The sequence below is a fragment of the Littorina saxatilis genome, linkage group LG2, assembly GCF_037325665.1.
Source record: "Littorina saxatilis isolate snail1 linkage group LG2, US_GU_Lsax_2.0, whole genome shotgun sequence".
NCBI lineage: Eukaryota > Metazoa > Mollusca > Gastropoda > Littorinimorpha > Littorinidae > Littorina > Littorina saxatilis.
In genome coordinates, this window is record NC_090246.1 from 38,935,786 (window position 1) to 38,955,872 (window position 20,087).

Below are 20,087 nucleotides of genomic sequence, written 5' to 3' on the forward strand. Positions count from 1 at the left end.
TATTTCAGACGATGGTGCTCTGTTGACAAACGGCACAACTGTGAACTGTTGGTATATGCTCCGTAACTTGTAAAACAGCGAAAAGGATTTTTAAGATGTAGCCATTGCAGATTAAGAGCTGATGGATTCTTTTCACAACAATTGAAAATCCTTTCACACACAACACCCCTACTTTACTTCCATGTGTGTCTTTCGGGCTGCCTCTTCCTTTCAATCCTTCTTTTTTTTTCAAAATAAAGTATAATAATAGAAATAAAGTATGATAATAGAAAAAACGAAGAAGAAAAAAAGAAGAAAAAAAAGTTAATTTTATTATATACGTTGAATTAAAAAATGAATGTTTCGTTTTGTTTATAATTCAACGTTTTGTAAAGATATATTCCATGGCCGTTCGTATGCATCTTTTCCTCTATCACGAATTTCTTAAGCAGGTGGCATCTAAACTCAGGATGCTGAGCTTGGGATGTGCATAAGTGTCACGAACATTTTCTCTGATAAATTTCGCTGTCATGGCGTATCTCTCTTTCACGTGAAAACTGGGCCTGGTGACAGGGGGGAGACAATCACCCACGACGATGCACGAACGATAAACATGGAGGATTCTGTTTCATCCTCCCATATCAATATTGAGATTAGGAACGCTGATGGTTACGTTTTGAAAGTTCACTCTTCAATATTTAAAGGTTTCTAAGCATAAGGTTCAGCAGTTGTATTGAAACAAGTCGCGTAAAGCGACGTCAATATATTTAGTAAATTTGCCTACCTAAGAGAATGAAACTGAACACACTGGCTTTTTATTATCGAGACTAGTAAGTCCTGAGCTGGTCCAAATCCTTCAATCGAGATACGTAGCGCGGACTGATCTCGGTAAACTTAGAAACCAGCAATGAGCCTAATTTGAAAAAAAAGAAGATTTTGTTTAGCATATTTTCAATGAAACACTATACACAATATATATTTTTGGATCAAGGACCAATACATACTCTGCATTTGATTCATTATTTAAGAATTCAAATTAACAAAATAGTTAATTCATTTGTAAGATTTCCGGCTTAAAAGCAATTCAAAAGTCCGGACTGTGTCACAGAGGAAAATGCGATCGCCACGTGCACATTGCGGATCAAACTTTTTTTTCAAAGTCAGACAGGACGCCAATAAAGACTTGTATATTACACAACAACAAAAAAAACACAAGAAAAGAAAACCTGTATGGTGGTATTATCTGGAAGAATTTATCTGTCAAGTTTCATGAAGATCTGTGGTGTACACGGACACACAAACATATACACTCTAACCTCCAGACTTTTATTTTTATTCTTAGTAAGAAAATGTGTGCACGTTCAGTATCATTATGCGGTTATAATAAAGTGACGTCTGAGTCCCAGCAGAAGTTTCTTGTCAGTACAACATTTTTCAAAAGAACAGGGTCTAATCAATCAATTGAAAAATGCGTGCAATTTTCACACATCTTCAAAGGGAATTTTTTATGCCAACTAAGTGCAGTGATGAAGGTTCAGCGGTAGACTGTACTGATGTGAAACATTAGAAACGCTCTTCTCTTATCGTCACTTTTCCTAAATTGAAAGACTAATCCTATACATAATTATCGTAAACAGCTCTTCAGCCCAACCCCATTCCACTTGTACCTCACCCAAAAATCCTCTGAATATATTGTAAAGGATGAAAATCTTTTCTTTTTTCTCTTATTGTGTGTGGTTTGCCAAGCACATCATTGTTCGGGCGTTTAATCAAATAACATTCGCCCATCCACTCACAATGTTCTTTAGCTCACCTTCTCCGAATTCTACCTGTCGGAAGGTGAGCAAAATTTAGGATTAAAATCTTTCTTTGGACGTTCTTACGGAAGGCTGCCGCTACAGCCACAACTTTCCTTCGTGACAGCACGATGCGTCTTGGTGGCACATCCTCGATAGAGAGATAAAACTCGATAGAGCATCCCGCATCCCCTATCACAAGATAGCACACTAACCCTCATCCTATCTTCAGCAACAAAAACTTGCAGTGTCGCCATGTCACCGGTTAGCTTGAAAGTTTTGACAAGATAATCTTGAAACGGCAAATTGATTGGCTGGTTTGGCAATTAGTCCACGAGGAGGAAAAGTGAAGAAGGTGTGGATGGGTGTGGGGAGGGTCGGTGTAAGTAGGGGGGGGGGGGGGTGAGGGGACAAAGTGATATGTGTTTATTGCCCTTTAGTTAGAAAATAAAGCAGCGCACGAAAACTGAGAATGTCAGCAAACTACGCTTGCGTGCTGCATGAAATAAACGGATCTGAAATTCAAAAACAAGAATGGTATGTTATTGGCACGTTCAATTTATGACTAAACAAAACGTTACGTTCACTGTACTGCGACCCAGTGGACAGACAGACGTACAAACTTAAAAGACCGCTGGTTCGCTGTACAGTGAACGTAGCGTTTTGTTTTGTCATAAATTAAAGGTTCCAATAACAGACCAATATTGTTTTTTTGTATTCTGAATTTTTGGAACGTTGGCAGTCTACATGTTTTTTGATATGATATTAGAAGTTTTGATTTTTGTTTGTTAGTTTCTTGTTGTTTCTTGTCTCGAGAATCCATGGGATCATGCGTGCGTGGATTTTTTTTCTGATTTTTCTCTCGGCCTTTTGTTTTAAAACTGTTCACTATTAGTTAGCAGGAAATATGGATGGCTTTGCTGGGAGCGGGAGTGTGAAGGAGTATAGAACAGAAACGAATTTGAAAAGCACGCAAACTGCATGAAACCCAACTACACATATATATGCTGCTTGGAATCGAGGAGTAGGACAACATTCTTGCAAAGTGACTGACATTGCCCCAATTATTTCCCGACTGTGCGGATTTCAAAAACTGAGTGAAATAATTATGTAGAATGATAAAAAGTGTTACACACGATGAATGTTATACCTAAAAAATTAAGATTTGTACAAAAAGGTTAAAAAGCACTTGAAATACAGAACAAAAAAGATTTTTTTCTGAATTGTCAACGCCACCAAGCAAAATATCCAAATTATGCTGATAGATACTTCAAGCAATTCAGCACAGCAGTTTTGACGTCTTCTGTCCTTTGAACGAGTATCTCAAACACGATCAAACCTTTCATTGGCATTTCAATCATTCCATTCAGCCCATTCAGACACTCACGTCACGAGAGTTGAAACTTTTTATTTGCTGGTATTAAAAATAGGATGAGTTGGCATTTTCATGAAATAATGTTGAAAAACAAAAAGAATGATGTACTCATCAAGACAAGGACAACACAGGTACAAACGTCAAAATTGTCGTGTTCTTTTTGCTTTGTTTTAGATTTATGAATTAATTTATGAATAAAATGCTACTGTGCACAGAGTGCATAAAGGCTGTTCATTTTTGGTATGTGTCCAAGTGAAGGAATAATCTTATATCATGTGAAAGCTTGAGCAGATCTGAAATGGTGAGTTGAACTGCTTACACGGGAAGGAATAAGCCTTGAAAACTGTCAATTTGTTTAAAATTCTTAGTTATATAAGAATCATGCATCTCAGGACCAATGAATAAAGTGGATTTTGACATATTTTTAAGCACAACTGATCGCAGGACCTTGTGGTTGGTTTCTCAGAGTAACTTCAGACGTTACAGATAAAAACTTATGTTGTAAGACGTATTCACACAGTATGAAGAGACATAACATTTCAAAAGATAGACATTGAAAACAATAACAACGAGAACTCCTCCCTCCTCTTTCTCGCCCCAATCCCGCTACTACAGTCGAACCTGCCAATAACGACCACCCAAGGTACCAACTAAAAAGTGGTTCTTTACAGACAGGTGATCGTTAAAGATGGGTGAATTATATATGAAAGAACCTCGGCGTGGTTTGATTTGGGTGGTCGTAAAGGGCAGGGGGTCGTTATCAAGAGGTGGTCGCTCGGGCAGGTGTGACTGTATAACAACAGATATTTTGCAAGTAAATAACTACGTTTAATAAAAGGAGAATCTATTGCGAATAAAAGAAATCATCTGGCCTATCGCGGAGTAGCGGGGTAAAGACAAACAATACAATTTCAGTGAGGATCTATCGGTTTTATTTCCAATATGGGATATTCAAAACACAGAAAATGCGGCTGCTATAGGGTTTTGTCGGCAAAGTTTAACTAAACAATAAATATCAAAAAAAACAACCACCACACATCTGTTTAAATGTTAATCGTTGAAAGTTTAATTATTCTTCGAAAAAACATTTCTGAGAGAATTCAAAGCGTACTCAGTCAATCAACCTTTCTTGTCACAGAACGATATGCAAATTTTCGCCAATGGAGGATAAGCTCCACCCGCAGCAAACATTCAACCGATCATTCATTGGTTGAGAGGCTCAGTGACGGCGGCCCTCAAAATGGTGACCCAGTTTCCGTTTTCGTCGGAGATAACTAAAAGAATAAACACTGTCTCGCTGCGAGCCGAGGGACTGTAGTTTATTCTGTTAGTGTCTCGAACACCTGCGATGGACTGAGATGTGCTAGGTCTCACGTTCTGTACTGTAAAGGACTGGAATTTCGCAGGATTCCCGAGAAACGAGTATGAATATTTTAAAAGGATTTTCACGTCTGCTAGACATGTTTAGTGCGCACTTCTTCCAGACAGTTTACTAAGTGCGGAGAACCAAAATAGCTCTCGTTGTGTCATTAGCAGGAGGTGCGCGAATGAAACTACGAGGGGATATTTGTGCGAGGAACGTTTGCTTTTAGTGAGGAAGCTGCGGAGAAGTACCTTTTGGTTTGACGCGGAAATAAGCAGGTGAGTGCTTTCGATTCAGTGTAGCCTACGTGTTTGGTGAACTGGTGTTTAGTGAACCTACGATAGCAAGTACAAGCCCTTGGTATCTACATGTGTCGGAATAGTTCTGTTGCTTTTTCTTTTTAATTTAATCAAGGACAGCTTATTCAATATACACGTGTCTGCTAACAGTTGAGCAGTCAGTGTGTTCGGAGCGATCTACTTCTGAACCCAGATGTAGAAAACCACCTGCCATGCCATTCTCAGAGCGAAAATGCTTTTTGACTTACCAACATCTGTACAAAAGAAGCCATACACTAAGTCCACAAAACAGAAACCTCCTCAGTATCAAATTCTTTACAAAATCCATATCAGAACCGATGTCCGTCAGTGGTGAATATAAACAAATAAGAGAACAAAACGCCTTAAAATGGTAGTGTAAAATCAAAGTTTCGTAAACAGGGTTGAAAAGTGCCAAAGTCTGTCCGCCCGAGTTCATTTCTGCAACATAACTTGGTGTTCAGTTACAGTTGCAGGAGGTAATCGACCTACAGGTCCATGTAAACTTACTTGATTGCAAACTAATGCCAATGGAAATTCAGAACTGTTTAGATTGGTGTTTGTGGCTGGCTGGAAACTATCGGGTGTCAATCTGACTAATGCTCCAGCAACACTGCCAGCAGTTCACACGCCAATCTTGCGCTGATTTTCAGAGTCTAATTAATTGTTGATGGCGGCCAATTTGTTCAAACCGGCGATCGTATAGGCCGGGTGCGTTCGTATAGCAAAAGAAAACAGATCACCCACAAAATAATGCTACTAAGGAAAAGAAGCTGTTAATACAGAGACGAATCATACATGTGTTGCACAAAATATGGTTACTAAGGAAAAGAAAGAAATAATGACAGAAGGAAACGTGAGTAGTGGCCAATACTGCCATGATCAGGTGTTCTCGGTTAGTTTATCGGTGAAATTACAATGTAGAAATATATTAATTGGATTGTGGGGTGGTGGCAATGTCAACAAGTTTGTGAAGTTGAAAAGTAGCCAGCTTCATTTTATGTCATAAATTACAGTGAGGGCGAAAATTTCTCAGATGATAGGCTGAGTTTGTATGATATGACATTGTGGCAAATTGTACGTCTTTAAAAAACCAAAACAAATCACACCTGTATGCCTTTCAGGACACACCCTGACATAAACATGAATATAACAAGAAAAACACCAAGAAAAACAACAAGAAAAAGGTGTTGGCATCAAAACCAGATATAGGCCAAACTTAAAAGGACTGACGCCATTTACATCAACATGAATGTGCAGGAAATCGTGTCCAATAACCCCCCCCTCCCCGCCTCACACGCACAACAAGAAAACAAGGAGGTGGCTTTTAAAACAGATGTAGGCCAAATACGTACAGCCAACAAAAAAAGGCCGACACAGTTTCACAACAAAATAAATGTGCACAGCGTCGTATCACTTCCCGTATCCACACACCTTTCCACCACCGTCGCTGTGTGCGCAGGGATAAAGTGCGGGCTATTAGCGATAATCAGTTCTCCTTTTCAATGGCCCCGCGAATCAGACCAATCATCTCACTCTCGTAAATAGCTCCTTTCAAAACACGACGTCCGAAGGGCTGTTGAAGGTTTATCAACTGAATGTACGCTCGTAAATCTTGGCCAAACTCTCGTCTTCCGGCTGTCTGGACTGAACGAGACTATTGACCTCTGAAACTTGTATTGCAAGGCTGACTGTGAAAACTTTTTTTTTTTTTTTAAAGGATTTATTTAAGTTGCACATTGGCGACAATCTAAAATAATATTAACATTATTTTTTTTAAACATATTTTACGGGCACCTGACTATTTGCTTCAACACAACGGAAACGATGGAACATAATTTTAGTAATAGTATTTTTTCTTTGTTCTGTTGTTGTTGACTTGTTGTGGTTGTTTTTACTATTGTTGTTGTTGTTGTTGATGTTGTTGTAGTAGTTTTTGTTGTTGTTGTCGTAGTTGTTGTTTTTGCCGTCGTATTCGTCGTCGTTGTTTTATATTCAGTCTATAAGACGCTAATTTGTAAGGTAATCGCATTTCAATTTAAGCAGGTGATACAAATATTTTCTATTATTCTTTTTAGCTGTGTACTGCTCTGTTCCATTCTACTGACATCTTATCTGTGTCACATGTATTTTTAATTTTCAACGGGAATACAAATAATTTAGGGAAATGATAGGTAATCTTCTTCAGTTGTCCACACCTCTCTATCTTGCCCCTGGCATCTATTCTCTGTCAAAATGGATGTGTGTGTGTGTGTGTGTGTGTGTGTGCGGTTGTGTTTGTGCGTTCGTGTGTGTGTGTGTGTGTGTGTGTGTGTTTAATTTTATAGGAGTGGAAAATGAACAACATTTTTACTCAAGTGGTAGCTAAAGAATTGGAAGCTACAACTACAAGCATACAAAACACCCAAGTGGGAAACAGTGTTCAATGTATTGGCCTACGTGCGTGGCACACCGACAAGAAGTTCTCATGATGTATTATGTCTATCGGCGAAAATGAATCTCTCATAAACTTTCTCTATCGCCGTCTCCAGTCTTGACGGCAAGAATTTTCAAACAGAGACCGTTGAGTGTCTCCTTTGTACCTCTTTTTGAAAGCCATTACTAACCTCGTTCCAAGCTGGTCGACTTTTGTGGCGAAGACCCTCTCCTGATCTATTTTAATCTAAAAATATAAAGTGTTTTTACACTCGTTTGGAAAAAGAAATACCGTTTACTTATAGTTTTATGAACCATACATTTCTTTTCTTGCAAAAGCTGTCGGTTGAGAATTACTATGTTGGTTCAGCTGGGTTTATCCTTGGTTCGTCGTACATGTGGTTGCCATTACTAACCTTGACCTGAGCTGGTTGATTTTTGTTGCAAACACCTTCTTCTGATCTAATTTTGTTTATAAAAAATATACAGTCTAAGTTTTTGCTACCTTATATTTATCTTTTTAAACTGCCCGTTACTGACCTTTACTGAACCTGGTCGCCTTCGTGGCAAACAGCCTTTGCATATCTATTTTTATTCTAAAAATAAGCAAACCCATTGTGTACTTCCGGTTTTAACCATTTCATATCCAAACTTATATTTTGGATTGGAGTCGCTGATTTGAACGTGAGAAAATTGACCTGGAATCTAAACCTGTACACGACAGTAAGTTTGACTTCCTTTGTGTGGAAGTAAAGATGGCGGGGTACCAGGTATAGACCACGACAAATACACATTAAAGCCCGTTTCATCGTTAAATCAATGGTTCATTTTCAAGATAAGTGTGTTGGTCCTCTGACCGGTGAACCGCAAGTTCACGACCAACTTGTATTTACCGTTCATGTTGAGTCAAAGTTGTCTATCCAGTGTTATCATGTCACATTATTCTAAAATAACTCACTTATCGCAAACACAATCATTTACATCAGTTACAGAGTTATCTTCAAAAAAAGAAAAGAAACATCGTTATGACATATATTGCCATGTAATGATTTCTTCGGGGTGGGTGGGGATCTGGCAAACAACAAGCGCGCTCGTGAACGCCATTTTCACCAATTTTTCCCGAAATCTTAAGTACCCAATACACAGTGGACTATATGTCTAAGTCCAAATCAAATGTAAATGAAACGTTATTTTTTTGGTTCAATCAGTGACTTGAACGGTTACACAAAACAGCTTTTATGCTTTAAAAAGTAAGATGAAAGAGACATAGATGACCGCAGAAGACACTTTTTGAGCTAAGGACGCTAAACAAAACAGTTTTTGAAAAAAACTAGAATAGGAATATCAAGTGCGCAACAAGATAATATGTGTGTGGGAAGGTCGTGCGTTTAATATTCAATAACAATCTGTAAGCTATAAAACATTAAAAAAGAAAAGAAAAAAAATAATTCAAGAATATGACTTGATGGTTGAAGTATTAGATGTTTTTCCATGTTCTCTAGCTTATCACTTCCAAGGTCACCTTATAAGGCTGTATGGCGAGAGTTTTGCTTCCGGTGGATGTCACACCGTTTTGTACCCAGCCATGTGGGCAGTATGACGCTGTTTTTGGGTGCAGACAATATTTTATCTAACTGATTTTCCTATGAAAAGATGCGTGATGCAACGGAGTCAGCAACCACCAGTTCAGAGAAGACGAGATAGAAATGTAATTATACATGTAGTATTGATTACTTATACGCATTTTGGCGAAAGTCGTCACCGAATGCAGGTTCTTTTAAATATATACAGACGAACCGATCACACCAACATTTTAATTCAAAGACTTCCGAATTTGCAATTTCATATCCGTCGAAGACTGAGAGATTTAAAATGGGATAAAAAGAAAGTCTGTAACTATAAATGACAATTTTACTCTCGACTTTTCGGTCTGATTTGTGACGTAAAGTTGATTCAAGGATGCAAGACAACAACGAGTGTTGCTATATACCAACGTACCAACGTACCCCGACATTGAGAATACTACTAACTACCGACGGTCGTAATAATAATAATATTAATAAATAACTTTTCTATAGCGCGAGTCCCGTCAATTGTCTCCAGGCGCTTTACACATTCATTCTAAAATAAACTTCGGTCATACATTCAAACCAACAAAAAAAGAAGATAACGGAAAACAGGAGTATAACTGATATTAGAAATGATTACAAAAAGCTACAACAGCAAAACAAAATATATATATTTTTTTTTTAACGTAGAATCTATATATATTTATATATTGTTGATGCTTTATTTCATTTTTGTTCTTTCCTCCCCTTTTTGTGTCCTGTTTTCCCTTTCTTTCTTTCTTTGTCACTTGTTTAAATGTTTCAGTTTCAACAGAATTTCATTCTGACAGTCGTGATCATTCTTTATTTTCTGCAGACAAATTTCTTTATTCGAAACCACTTTGTGACACTTTATTTATGTATTTGTATCCTCTTGAAAAATCTGAACATTTGCCTGATGTGTGTTATTTTGGTCTTATTTCAAGAACTTGGTGAGTGTTTTAGTCTGTTAGCTGAGTTTGTTAGTAAGAGAGACAAGACTCATGAAGCAAGGAGGTAAAAATACATTAAAGGGGATCCTTTTACTGCGTGTAACACCTTTTGATAGCCTATACAATAAACAGCGATAAAAAGATAACAATAAAACAAACAAACAAACAAACATCAAATAGCCACACAAACTTGAAAGCTTCTCTTGGTACCCTTTTCAATCAAATTCTTTTTCGTTGATTGATTAACCGATGTATTGCTTGTTTGACTGCTATATAGTCACTCTTTGAAAGATATCGTATGGACTGTTAAATCACAGAGAAATGACAGCAGCATCGCAAAGGATAACATTTGTTTAGCTTTTTGTTTATTTTCTTTGCAGAACACACGATATTTGCCCCCCCCCCCTCCCCTTAAAACAATTGAAGGATTTGTGTAGCCATTGACCGGCGCTGGATTTAGGACGTCGCGCCGAGACCTTAATGCAAGATAAAGAGCTACATGAAGAAGAGACAAGGTCTTCATGTTAGGGAGATGTTTTTCACAAACCTTTTTTTACAGAAAATCCTCTCAAACAAGGAACTAAAAAAATCATCATCTGGATAGCTTTTAAGTGTGTGCTGCTTGCGCTAAAGAAACCCAAAAGCCATGAAGAAATATATTATTCATCATGATTAAAAACGTTTGCTGTTGTCTTCTCTGCTTTGTTTGGTAGTGCAGTTTTTGTTACAACATCAATAATGCTTAACTGATTCTTCAGTATTTGTTTTGTTACGTACAGCCGCTGTAAAGACCTGGCTGGACTGTGGACAAATTGAGTGCAGTAAAGGGTCACCACGATAATTGGGTTGGTTAATGCTTACTGACAATGAGAGAGAAAAACCGTCTACTTAGCAGCTGATTTGAATGTGTCTGTTGATGGAAAACTATAGGCGCCACCTTCTTGGACACTGCCTTAAAATACCTGTGTTAAATTTGTATCTGTTTTTTTTTTATAAGGGGAATCAGTTACGCTCAGTGAGTACAGCTAAGCTATATCTGAGCACTAAAGAAGATTGTGTCACTTTATATATCAAGTGAATATTCAATAACAGTGGCATATAATCGGTTTGCTTTTTTTGTCAGTTTTAAAAGTGTTGTTATTCGATCACCAATTGTCTTATTTCTTCTATTCAAACGGTTTCTCTACAATAAAATAAACACTTCGACCTTCAGCAATACAAATCTATATGTCATTTTAGTTCCGGTTCCCCTGTAAGTAATCGTAGCACAAAAGCAGGTGCAGCAAATCCCTGACCATTGACAGACAGTGGAGAAACGTGCCAAACTGGAAGCGCTGCTCGTGTCAAGTTATAAGGTCGTATTGTGGAGGCCATGGGAAACCACTTGACGTAAGACCGAGGCATTCAACCGCTTCAACACCTTGCAAAGCCCCCTGATACCCGCACGTAGGCCCTGCGGTCTGGAATCGCTCAAATCATTTTCGATCGTTGAGAATTCCAGTTATGTCACTGAGAAATCTTTTCTTTATTTCTGAACTTTAGAATCCTTTTTTGACGGATTTCAATAAGTTTATCGAGGCAGAGTGATGCGTGGATTCCAAACGCAGCAGTAGCATCTTTGCTTTAGGGCGCATATGTTAATTTAGTGTGAGATACATCTTGTAGGAGCAGATGGAAGTAACAAACCACATCGGCAGCAAAATACAATGACTGTGTTTATCGATATTTTTTTCTTCTGAAGATCTGTATAGAATTTGTTATGTCTCTTTTCATCATTCCCTTGTCTTTAATCAGAGCTATCCTGTTAACCTATCAACCCAAATGTTACAAGCATATCTGTGCCAGTATGACAGTGGCTCTGTTCTCTATTCGCCAAGTTAGTGATGGTTCACAGATATCACTTATTTTCTTCAATCTAGCATTTTCATGTAGACACACGTATGTCTGTCTACCTTCCTCTGTCTCTCTCTCCCTCTGTGTGTGTGTGTGTGTGTGTGTTTGTGTGTGTGTGTGTGTGTGTGTGTGTGCGTGCGTGCGTGCGTGTGTGTGTGTGTGTGTGTGTGTGTGTGTGTGTATGTTCGTGACACTGTTCGTCCACACGTTCATAGACAGACAGACAGGCAGGCAGCTAGACAGACAGACAGACACACACACACACACCCACCCACACACACACACATCCCCCCAAACACACACCACATCATACCAAAACATTCACGCACATCATGCAGCACAACAGAATCAAACCGGGTACCCGGAATTCCACCCTGCCTTCTTCTATGTACTATTACGGGTGTCAGAGCGCTGAAGTGGGGGGTGGGTGGCGGATAAGCCCTATTCAAGTGTCACAAGATTGATCCCGGGTGGATCGGGGGCCAGCGATAGGGACACCCGTCTTCGTGCGGCACCTATCCGGGGTATATGCACGAGGGTTACCCTGGGTGGACGCTGATCAATCATTAGAGGAGCGGGATGGCAGCTTCAAGCTTCCAGCCCCATTACTTTATCAGCAAAATTGCATGTGAGAGTAGAGTAAAAGTACGTATGCATGTTAGGTTAAAAGTGAGTGCTTGGGTTGTCTGTTTTCTGAAAGAGAGGAAGGCTAACTAAAGAGAATATACTAGGCAAAGAACAATAACCCAAAAGAAATGTACCTTCGGTGGATAAAGGAACAGAATATTGAACTTTTTTTTTTGAAATTCAAAGGCGAAATAAGGCGCTGCCAGAATGGATGCTCAGAACTAGAAACAAACAACACGTTGAAAGTACTTGTGAAACGTACTATGACTTATTTTACAAGCCAGTCTCGCGAACAGTCTTCATCTTTCCCGTAAGCCGTGCCTTCGATTTACCACATAGTTTGTATTCCTTTTACTGAGTGGCTTTCTGGCAATGATTACGCCGGGTAAGCTTCCATGGATACTCATGGACATGCTTAGCATGGTACGCCGCTTGTTATACGCATGTCTGTTACACAAATGTTCTCGTGAAAAATACAGATCTTTGAACAGTAATATCAATTAGCCCTACTCTGAGGTGGCACATGGAGCCAACAAACTGACCTGACAGACCGATATTAGCATAGTCGTAGCATAACGGTGCAGCTTTTAAAACTCTAGACACACATTTTACGAATACACAATGGTGTAGAGTAGCCTACATATAACACTTCTAAAATAACCTACATGTACACCTATAAGCTTATAAAGCCTACCTATTCACCCATAAGCTTCCAAACACGTACGAGTGTTAGCTTATGACCAGATATTACCTGTTTCTAAGCAACATGTAACACATGTTCATCAAGCAACATCTGTTACCGGCAGCCAGGGCCCTCCCGCTATATTTTGTAACACTTGAGAGTGATGAAGTGCAAGGCTTACAGAGTTCAACATTGCTGTGATTATTTCAAGAACACATGACTGGAATAGATCTATTTGTTATGTTGATAGGCCTACCACGAGATCGGCTAACGTTTTAAAGATAGTTATTCACAAGGATTTGGAATTTATTATGGTTTCTGAAAGATGGCATATGAGTAGTGAGTAAGATAGCTGAAGATCGGAGATAACGGCTTGTGCGTGCGCGCGCGCGCGCGCGTGTGTGTGTGTGTGTGTGTGTGTGTGTGTGTGTGTGTGTGTGTGTGTGTGTGTGTGTGTGCGTGCATGCGTGCGAGCGTACGTCTGTCTCTGTGTATGTCTTTTTGTGTTCCAAGCTTAGATGCACGGCTGTTTTCTGCTATCTATATTCTAGTAAGTCAAGAGCAGGTAGTAGTTTAAATGCCAGAAGGCCGTATCTAGTATTATGAACTGTTCAGGACAATAAGCCACCACGACAACATTGGGCTATGGTGTGTTCTTTTTGTAATTACCGAAGTCAGCGATCAGCTTACTTAAGCAGCATTGCATGCATGCCTTGCATACATCACTCGCTCTTTTACTGTTTCATTCATTTGAACTGAGTTTTATAGACTGATAGTGTCACCAAATGATAGATTGAGTTGTGCGAGCATTACAAAGGGAGTCAAACAGGAAAAAGTATCTTGTCTTGTGATTTTTTTTCTCGTGACACCAACTTCCTTCAGGCTTTGGATAGTGGGAGCTTTGCGTGGGAGGACAAACTCACGATTTGTTCAGACGGTGAACGTGCTTGATAGCAGGTTCTACTGGTTGAAGGCGCATGGTTTCCGGGGGAGGGTCCCATCGCAATAACAATACTTTCGGATTCACCTTCACCTTGGCCGCAGACGTAGATTGCTGTATACTGAGCATATCATCGACACTGCATGGCGTAGCATCCAAAGAAAACCGATTCGTTCACGTCCAAGTCGATCCACATGCTTCAGTCGGGGGTACAAATACGTGACAAAGAATCATGAAGTTTTGCGCAGGTTTGAGTTTTTGGGCCATGGTCTTTAGCTAAAGAAGTTTGTGAACATTTTTTATTTTTTCCCCGGAAGGGCTATTGAGGTCCAACGAATGACGTCTCACAACGTGCGTGGTCGTCCTTGGCGGTCAAGAAAGCCGCCGCGATCATTGCGCAGACGACACTTCTAGACCGCCAATATTTTTTGTGCGCATTACGTGCTCCACATAAATCGGCCGGAAACGAAGCAATTGGGAAACCTGGATATACAGCAGATGTGACAGATCCCTCTTCTTTCGATATGTGACGTCAGTTCTACGTACGGCACTATTTCAAGTTCTGGAGATACATATGTACCCTCTTCACTGACTGCTTCGGCAAATGCTTACTCCATCCTTAGATCCACTCCTGATCCCGTTGCGTTAGAAAAGGGCCCGTTTAGCAGTCGTTCTTGTCACTAATTGGTCGTTAGGATCATTAGTCAGTGCTACCCCACCCCGCCCTCCACCCGTATTGGCGATACAGGGCTGACAGAACGAGAGCAGCACAGCCTAACAACGGTCTGCAGACAGTGTCATGGTTGCGCTGCGTGGCAGGGATCTTTATTAATTCCAACACTGCTCGATTCGACCTCTTGCTGCACTGGGAGACGAGTTCCTTGTAAAGCGACAACAATGGGTGCCCACGTGCTGGAATTGTGACACTTGGGGAAGGGGTGGGTGTGTGTGTGTGTGTGTGTGTGTGTGTGGTGTGGGGGGGGGGTGGGGTGGTTGGGGGGGGGGATGAAGTTTAAGGTGTGGGGTTGGGGTGAGGCGGCTGGTGACACTTTTTTAAATTTTTTTTAAAATTATGTTTCGGTTTCAAACCTGCACATAAGAAGAAAGAACATTTCATTTCATTTCATTTTCATTTTCATTACTTTATTGTCCCATCGCTGGGAAATTCGGGTCGCTTCCTCCCAGTGGAAAGCTAGCAGCAACGGAGTCGCGCTACCCAGGTGTCTGCGTGTTTAGGTGTATTCAGCCACCTGCACTTATGGCAGAATGACCAAGGTCTTTTACGTGCCATTGTGATGACGCACGGGGGTGGGACATGGCTTCCGTCTCTGGGTCTGCACATAAAGTTGACCCGTGTCCGTCCCGGCCCGAATTCGAACCTGCGACCTTCCGATCACAAGTCCAGTGCTCTACCAACTGAGCTACCGGGCCCGTTTAACAAATCGCGTAAGGCGAAAATACAGCATTTAGTCAAGCTGTCGAACTCACAGAATGAAACTGAACGCAATGCAATTTTTCAGCAAGGTATACTCGTAGCATCGTCAGTCCACCGCTCGTGGCAAAGGCAGTGAAATTGACAAGAAGAGCGGGGTAGTAGTTGCGCTGAGAAGGATAGCACGCTTTTCTGTACCTCTCTTCGTTTTAACTTTCTGAGCGTGTTTTTAATCCAAACATATCATATCTATATGTTTTTGGAATCAGGAACCGACAAGGAATAAGATGAAAGTGTTTTTAAATTGATTTCAATTTTTTTATTTTGATCATAATTTTTATATTTTTAATTTTCAGAGCTTGTTTTTAATCCAAATATAACATATTTATATGTTTTTGGAATTAGAAAATGATGAAAAATAAGATAAACGTAAATTTGGATCGTTTTATTAAAATAATATTTTTTTTTTTACAATTTTCAGATTTTTAATGACCAAAGTCATTAATTAATTTTTAAGCCACCATGCTGAAATGCAATACCAAAGTCCGGCCTTCGTCGAAGATTGCTTGGCCAAAATTTCAATCAATTTGATTGAAAAATGAGGGTGTGACAGTGCCGCCTCAACTTTTTACAAAAAGCCGGATATGACGTCATCAAAGATATTTATCGAAAAAAAGAAAAAAAAGTCCGGGGATATCATTCCCAGGAACTCTCATGTCAAATTTCATAAAGATCGGTCCAGTAGTTGGTCTGAATCGCTCTACACACACGCACACACACACACAACACACACGCACACACACACACACACACACACACACACACACACACACATACACCACGACCCTCGTCTCGATTCCCCCTCTATGTTAAAACATTTAGTCAAAACTTGACTAAATGTAAAAATCATGAATCGTGATCGAGTATGATAAAACGCACATACAGACACAGCCACACGGAGAATTAGACTTTCTTTGATCATCATTTTGGCGTGATATATACCCACTATTATTTGGGTGTGTGTGCTGGGCGGGAGAGAGGGAGTGCTGCTCAGCTTTGGGCAGGAGGAAACACTGAATATCCACCGAATTCACCGCATGCACACATACGTTCCACGTCCAAACGGACAGACACCAGAGGCTACTCCCAGTCCCACACTCGTACTAACAGGGAAAGTATAAGACACACGTATAGACATAAAAGCGGTATGAATGGAAGATGTAGGCAGTTAAAGCTGGGACGGATCAGTGTCAAAGTGGGATCGCGGAAGGCCAAAGTTCATTCCAACACTGACACACCCGACAGCCATTACTGAAAGACCTGCATGAGACTAGAGAAGGTTACAGAAAGGGTTGGTACAAACGCTGAAAATATCAACAAAACAAAGCCACAACGACAACAACGACGACGACGAAACAGAAAAAGAAAGGCTTTACGCATTCTAAGAAAAGCAATGTAAACTAAAGAAAGAAACGAGAATAATAAAAGAAAACAAGTTGAAAGAAAACAAACCAAACTAAAACAGATGTCAATGTAACAACTCATGGCCACGACATCGTTTCTCACTCAGACCTGTCAGTCAAACAGAGTGGGGGGTCCAGATAATCGGAAAAGTCTGCACGTTTTGATAATCGTCACCTGCACCAAATAAAACACCTGTTCTAGGCAAGCAAACATACCCCTCCCCCCACACACACACACACTCACACATCCTGGATAGTCTCTCCGGTTCTTCCACGTTTTTGCCGTCTCCATTCTGCCCCTAATTGATTAGTCATGTTATTAACTTTTGTTAATTTGTTTGATTTGTACATCAACATTTTCTTTCTTTTTTATTGCCTGGTGTGTGTTCAGTGTCCCCCTTCAGACGCCTAGTCACATGTCTGTTATTATAGGTTTATAGCTCCACGAACAAACGGGAAATTTAAAACCTTATGAAAACCTTGCAATTTTGAGAAAGATAGAAAACATGTTCATTGCTCAAACGTGAGTACCTCCCAACATGTTAGTTCTGTTTTGTTGTGGAAGCATGTAGAAGAGACACGAGCGATGTCCTGACTCTTACATGCGTCGCTTGAGCTTTTGAAAGCAGTGTCTTCAATGATGGCAAATGCATCATACGCTCAAACTAAAATTACAAGTGAGCACTGCCGACAAGTTTCCATGCTTTGCACAAGCGGTATCCAATCCAATCCACATGAAAATTAACTATTTTCTCCGACTCATATCAAATGTAATTTGTAAATAAGACAGTCACGCTCAAATACTGATACACGGTATACTAGTTTCAAAATGAAGGTGAAATAAAACGGTGGCAATAGAAAAATATAAAATCAATTCTACAAGAAATAACAACGATGATTCACTTTTTTCCATCTGTTTTCTGTTACCAGGTAACCGGAGAAGACACTGACGGTGGAACTTTGCGGATAACGTCTTGGTCCCTTTCATTTGGTGAACGCCTTTCCTTGCCTGGGATGCTTCAACTCTCTGGAGCCTCACACATCTACAGAGAAATGGCTTGATTTTGGTCGTGTTCCTGAGCGACTCTGCAAATGTGATGGTGAATTATGAAGCTGTTCGTGTTTGAAGGCCCTCTCCTACACGTCTGTCCTGTGTTGACACAATTCACGGCTGTTTTCGATGTCATGAGAAAAACATTCTTTTTATCGTAGTGGTGGAGGTGATTGTTACTTTCTGGTGCTGATTCAGCCCATGCACGAGAGTGACGTCATGGCAGCAGCAGTGCACGCGGCGCGCGCATCCCCGCCTCGTTTTCAGACCCTACATCCTCCTCTGGCACCTCCCCCTTCCCTCGCCTTGACTCACCCCCTCCCCCTCCCCCCCATGGACAGAAGACAGTTCACGCCCCTCAGCTTCTCAGGTGCTCAGCTCCATCCTCCTCCTTTCTCCTTCCAACACCTCCCTCCTCCCAATCCTCCCACAATGTCCCGTCAGGAAGAGGAGGAGGAGGAGTTTGAAGAGGATGTGGATGAGGATGACATGAGTGACTTGGAGGAGGAGCTTCAGCAGGAGCTGTTGGCCTATCGCAACAGACAGCGTCAGCCTGACATGACTCGTCAGCTGCTGCAGTTTGCTGACATGGTCAACACCGACATTCAGAAATTCTTCGGACGCAAGAAGGGCGACGAGGATTCCTGTGACGTGTACGAGGACAAATGGACGGCCATAAAATCAGGCCGGGAACTCTACTACGCTGACCTCCTGAAGATGGCTCAAGGGGACTTCGGTGATTCCAAGTCGTCCAAATCGAAGTCTCGACACAAAGACGCTGACATTCCCGAGGACAACAGAAACTCCTTCTCGGGGAAGGCAGATACTTCTAAAGGGCTAGGCGGGTTGAAGGATCTCTTCGAACAGGGACTGAAAGCGAACAAAAACAAGAACAGCTCCACTCATCATAGCGGCTCAGGAAAGCGCCCTAGAACAGAAACAGACAGTGCGTCAGGGACAGTGCCAATGCACCAACGTCACCTCCCAGAGTCGTTCTGGAAAGAACCCGGAGTATCAGGACCTCCGGGGACAGGCAACGTTGACGTCCCGGTAGTGACCTCAAGTGTTCTTCAAAGCCTTGGATCCTCCAAGCTGCCTGATTTCAGTGACCTCATGGAGAGCTGGCATGGCGAGCAGGCTCAGATGCAGCATCACCAGCTTCATCCCTTGCATCAGATCCAGCTGCAGCAACAGCAGCAACAGCACAGGACCTCGGCTGTCTCTGAAACCTTCACGTCCACTTCGTCCGATTCGTCATCGTCGAGGAAGAGGAGGTTGTAATACAGCTGGCATGGATTGGCTGCAAGAGTGAATGTTCTTACAGAGAATGAATAATCATATATATGGGTCTACGGTGGCTTCGTTGAGGTGCGTCGTGCGCATGATCGAGGACGCGCTTGGAGGTTGAACAAGTGAAAGATGGGATGGGGATGGGCGGTTGGCAATTGTGTATATGCTGACTGTCAGTTGCCAAAACATGCGAGACAGATTGAGAGAGAGAGAGAGAGAGAGAGAGAGAGAGAGAGAGAGAGAGAGAGAGAGAGAGAGAGAGAGAGAGAGAGAGAGAGAGAGAGAGAGAGAGAGAGAGAGAGAGAGAGAGAGAGAGAGAGAGAGAGAGAGAGAGAGAGTATACCTTCATCTTCATATGCATATGGTGGACTGACTTTAGTCTCTCTGCTATTCTAAATATATTCGGTGCTTTTTCGTAAACAGGGTAATGTTTTACGTGTTCTTGTCTTGCTGTTCTCAAAGATCAACAGAATAACTATGAAAACTTGAAAATCCTAACTGTAATCAACGGCGACAGCGGGCATAAAATCAAATCATTATTGGTACGTCTATAATGTAAACAAAATAATGACGACGAATTCGTTCTTTTGTGAGTCGTCTTGCACCAGTCATTAATACCCGTATCTTTATTGTAACAAAATACGACTATTATCATTATGTTTGCTACTGTTGTGCAATTGCAATAAACTGTGACACATGTTTACTACTAGTTGACCGCCTTTTGAATAAAGTTGACTGTCTGAAAAGAGAGAGAGAGAGAGAGAGAGAGAGAGAGAGAGAGAGAGAGAGAGAGAGAGAGAGAGAGAGAGAGAGAGAGAGAGAGAGACGGTCTGTGTAACGAACGTGACGGTCTGTCTGTAAATCTGTCTATGTCTCTGTCTGTCTGTCTGTCTGTGTGCCTTTGTCTCTTCGTATCCATGACTGT

At 41.0% G+C, this 20,087-nt stretch overlaps 1 protein-coding gene across 2 annotated transcripts in view; it reads left to right on the forward strand.

Moving 5' to 3' along the window:
• The window catches only part of LOC138958950 (protein PERCC1-like), a 24,386-nt gene extending 4,523 nt beyond the window's left edge, over positions 1–19,863 (forward strand). Inside the window, exons 1-2 of one of the 2 annotated variants that reach the window (XM_070330297.1) lie at positions 4,446–4,791; positions 17,752–19,863. In XM_070330297.1, the coding sequence (XP_070186398.1) occupies positions 18,074–19,153 (1,080 nt within the window). In that variant the 5' untranslated portion in view covers positions 4,446–4,791; positions 17,752–18,073 and the 3' untranslated portion in view covers positions 19,154–19,863. Of the gene's footprint in view, positions 1–4,445; positions 4,792–17,751 lie in introns of those variants that run through there. The other variant, XM_070330298.1, reaches the window with a different exon arrangement.
• The last annotated feature ends 224 nt before the right edge of the window (positions 19,864–20,087 follow it).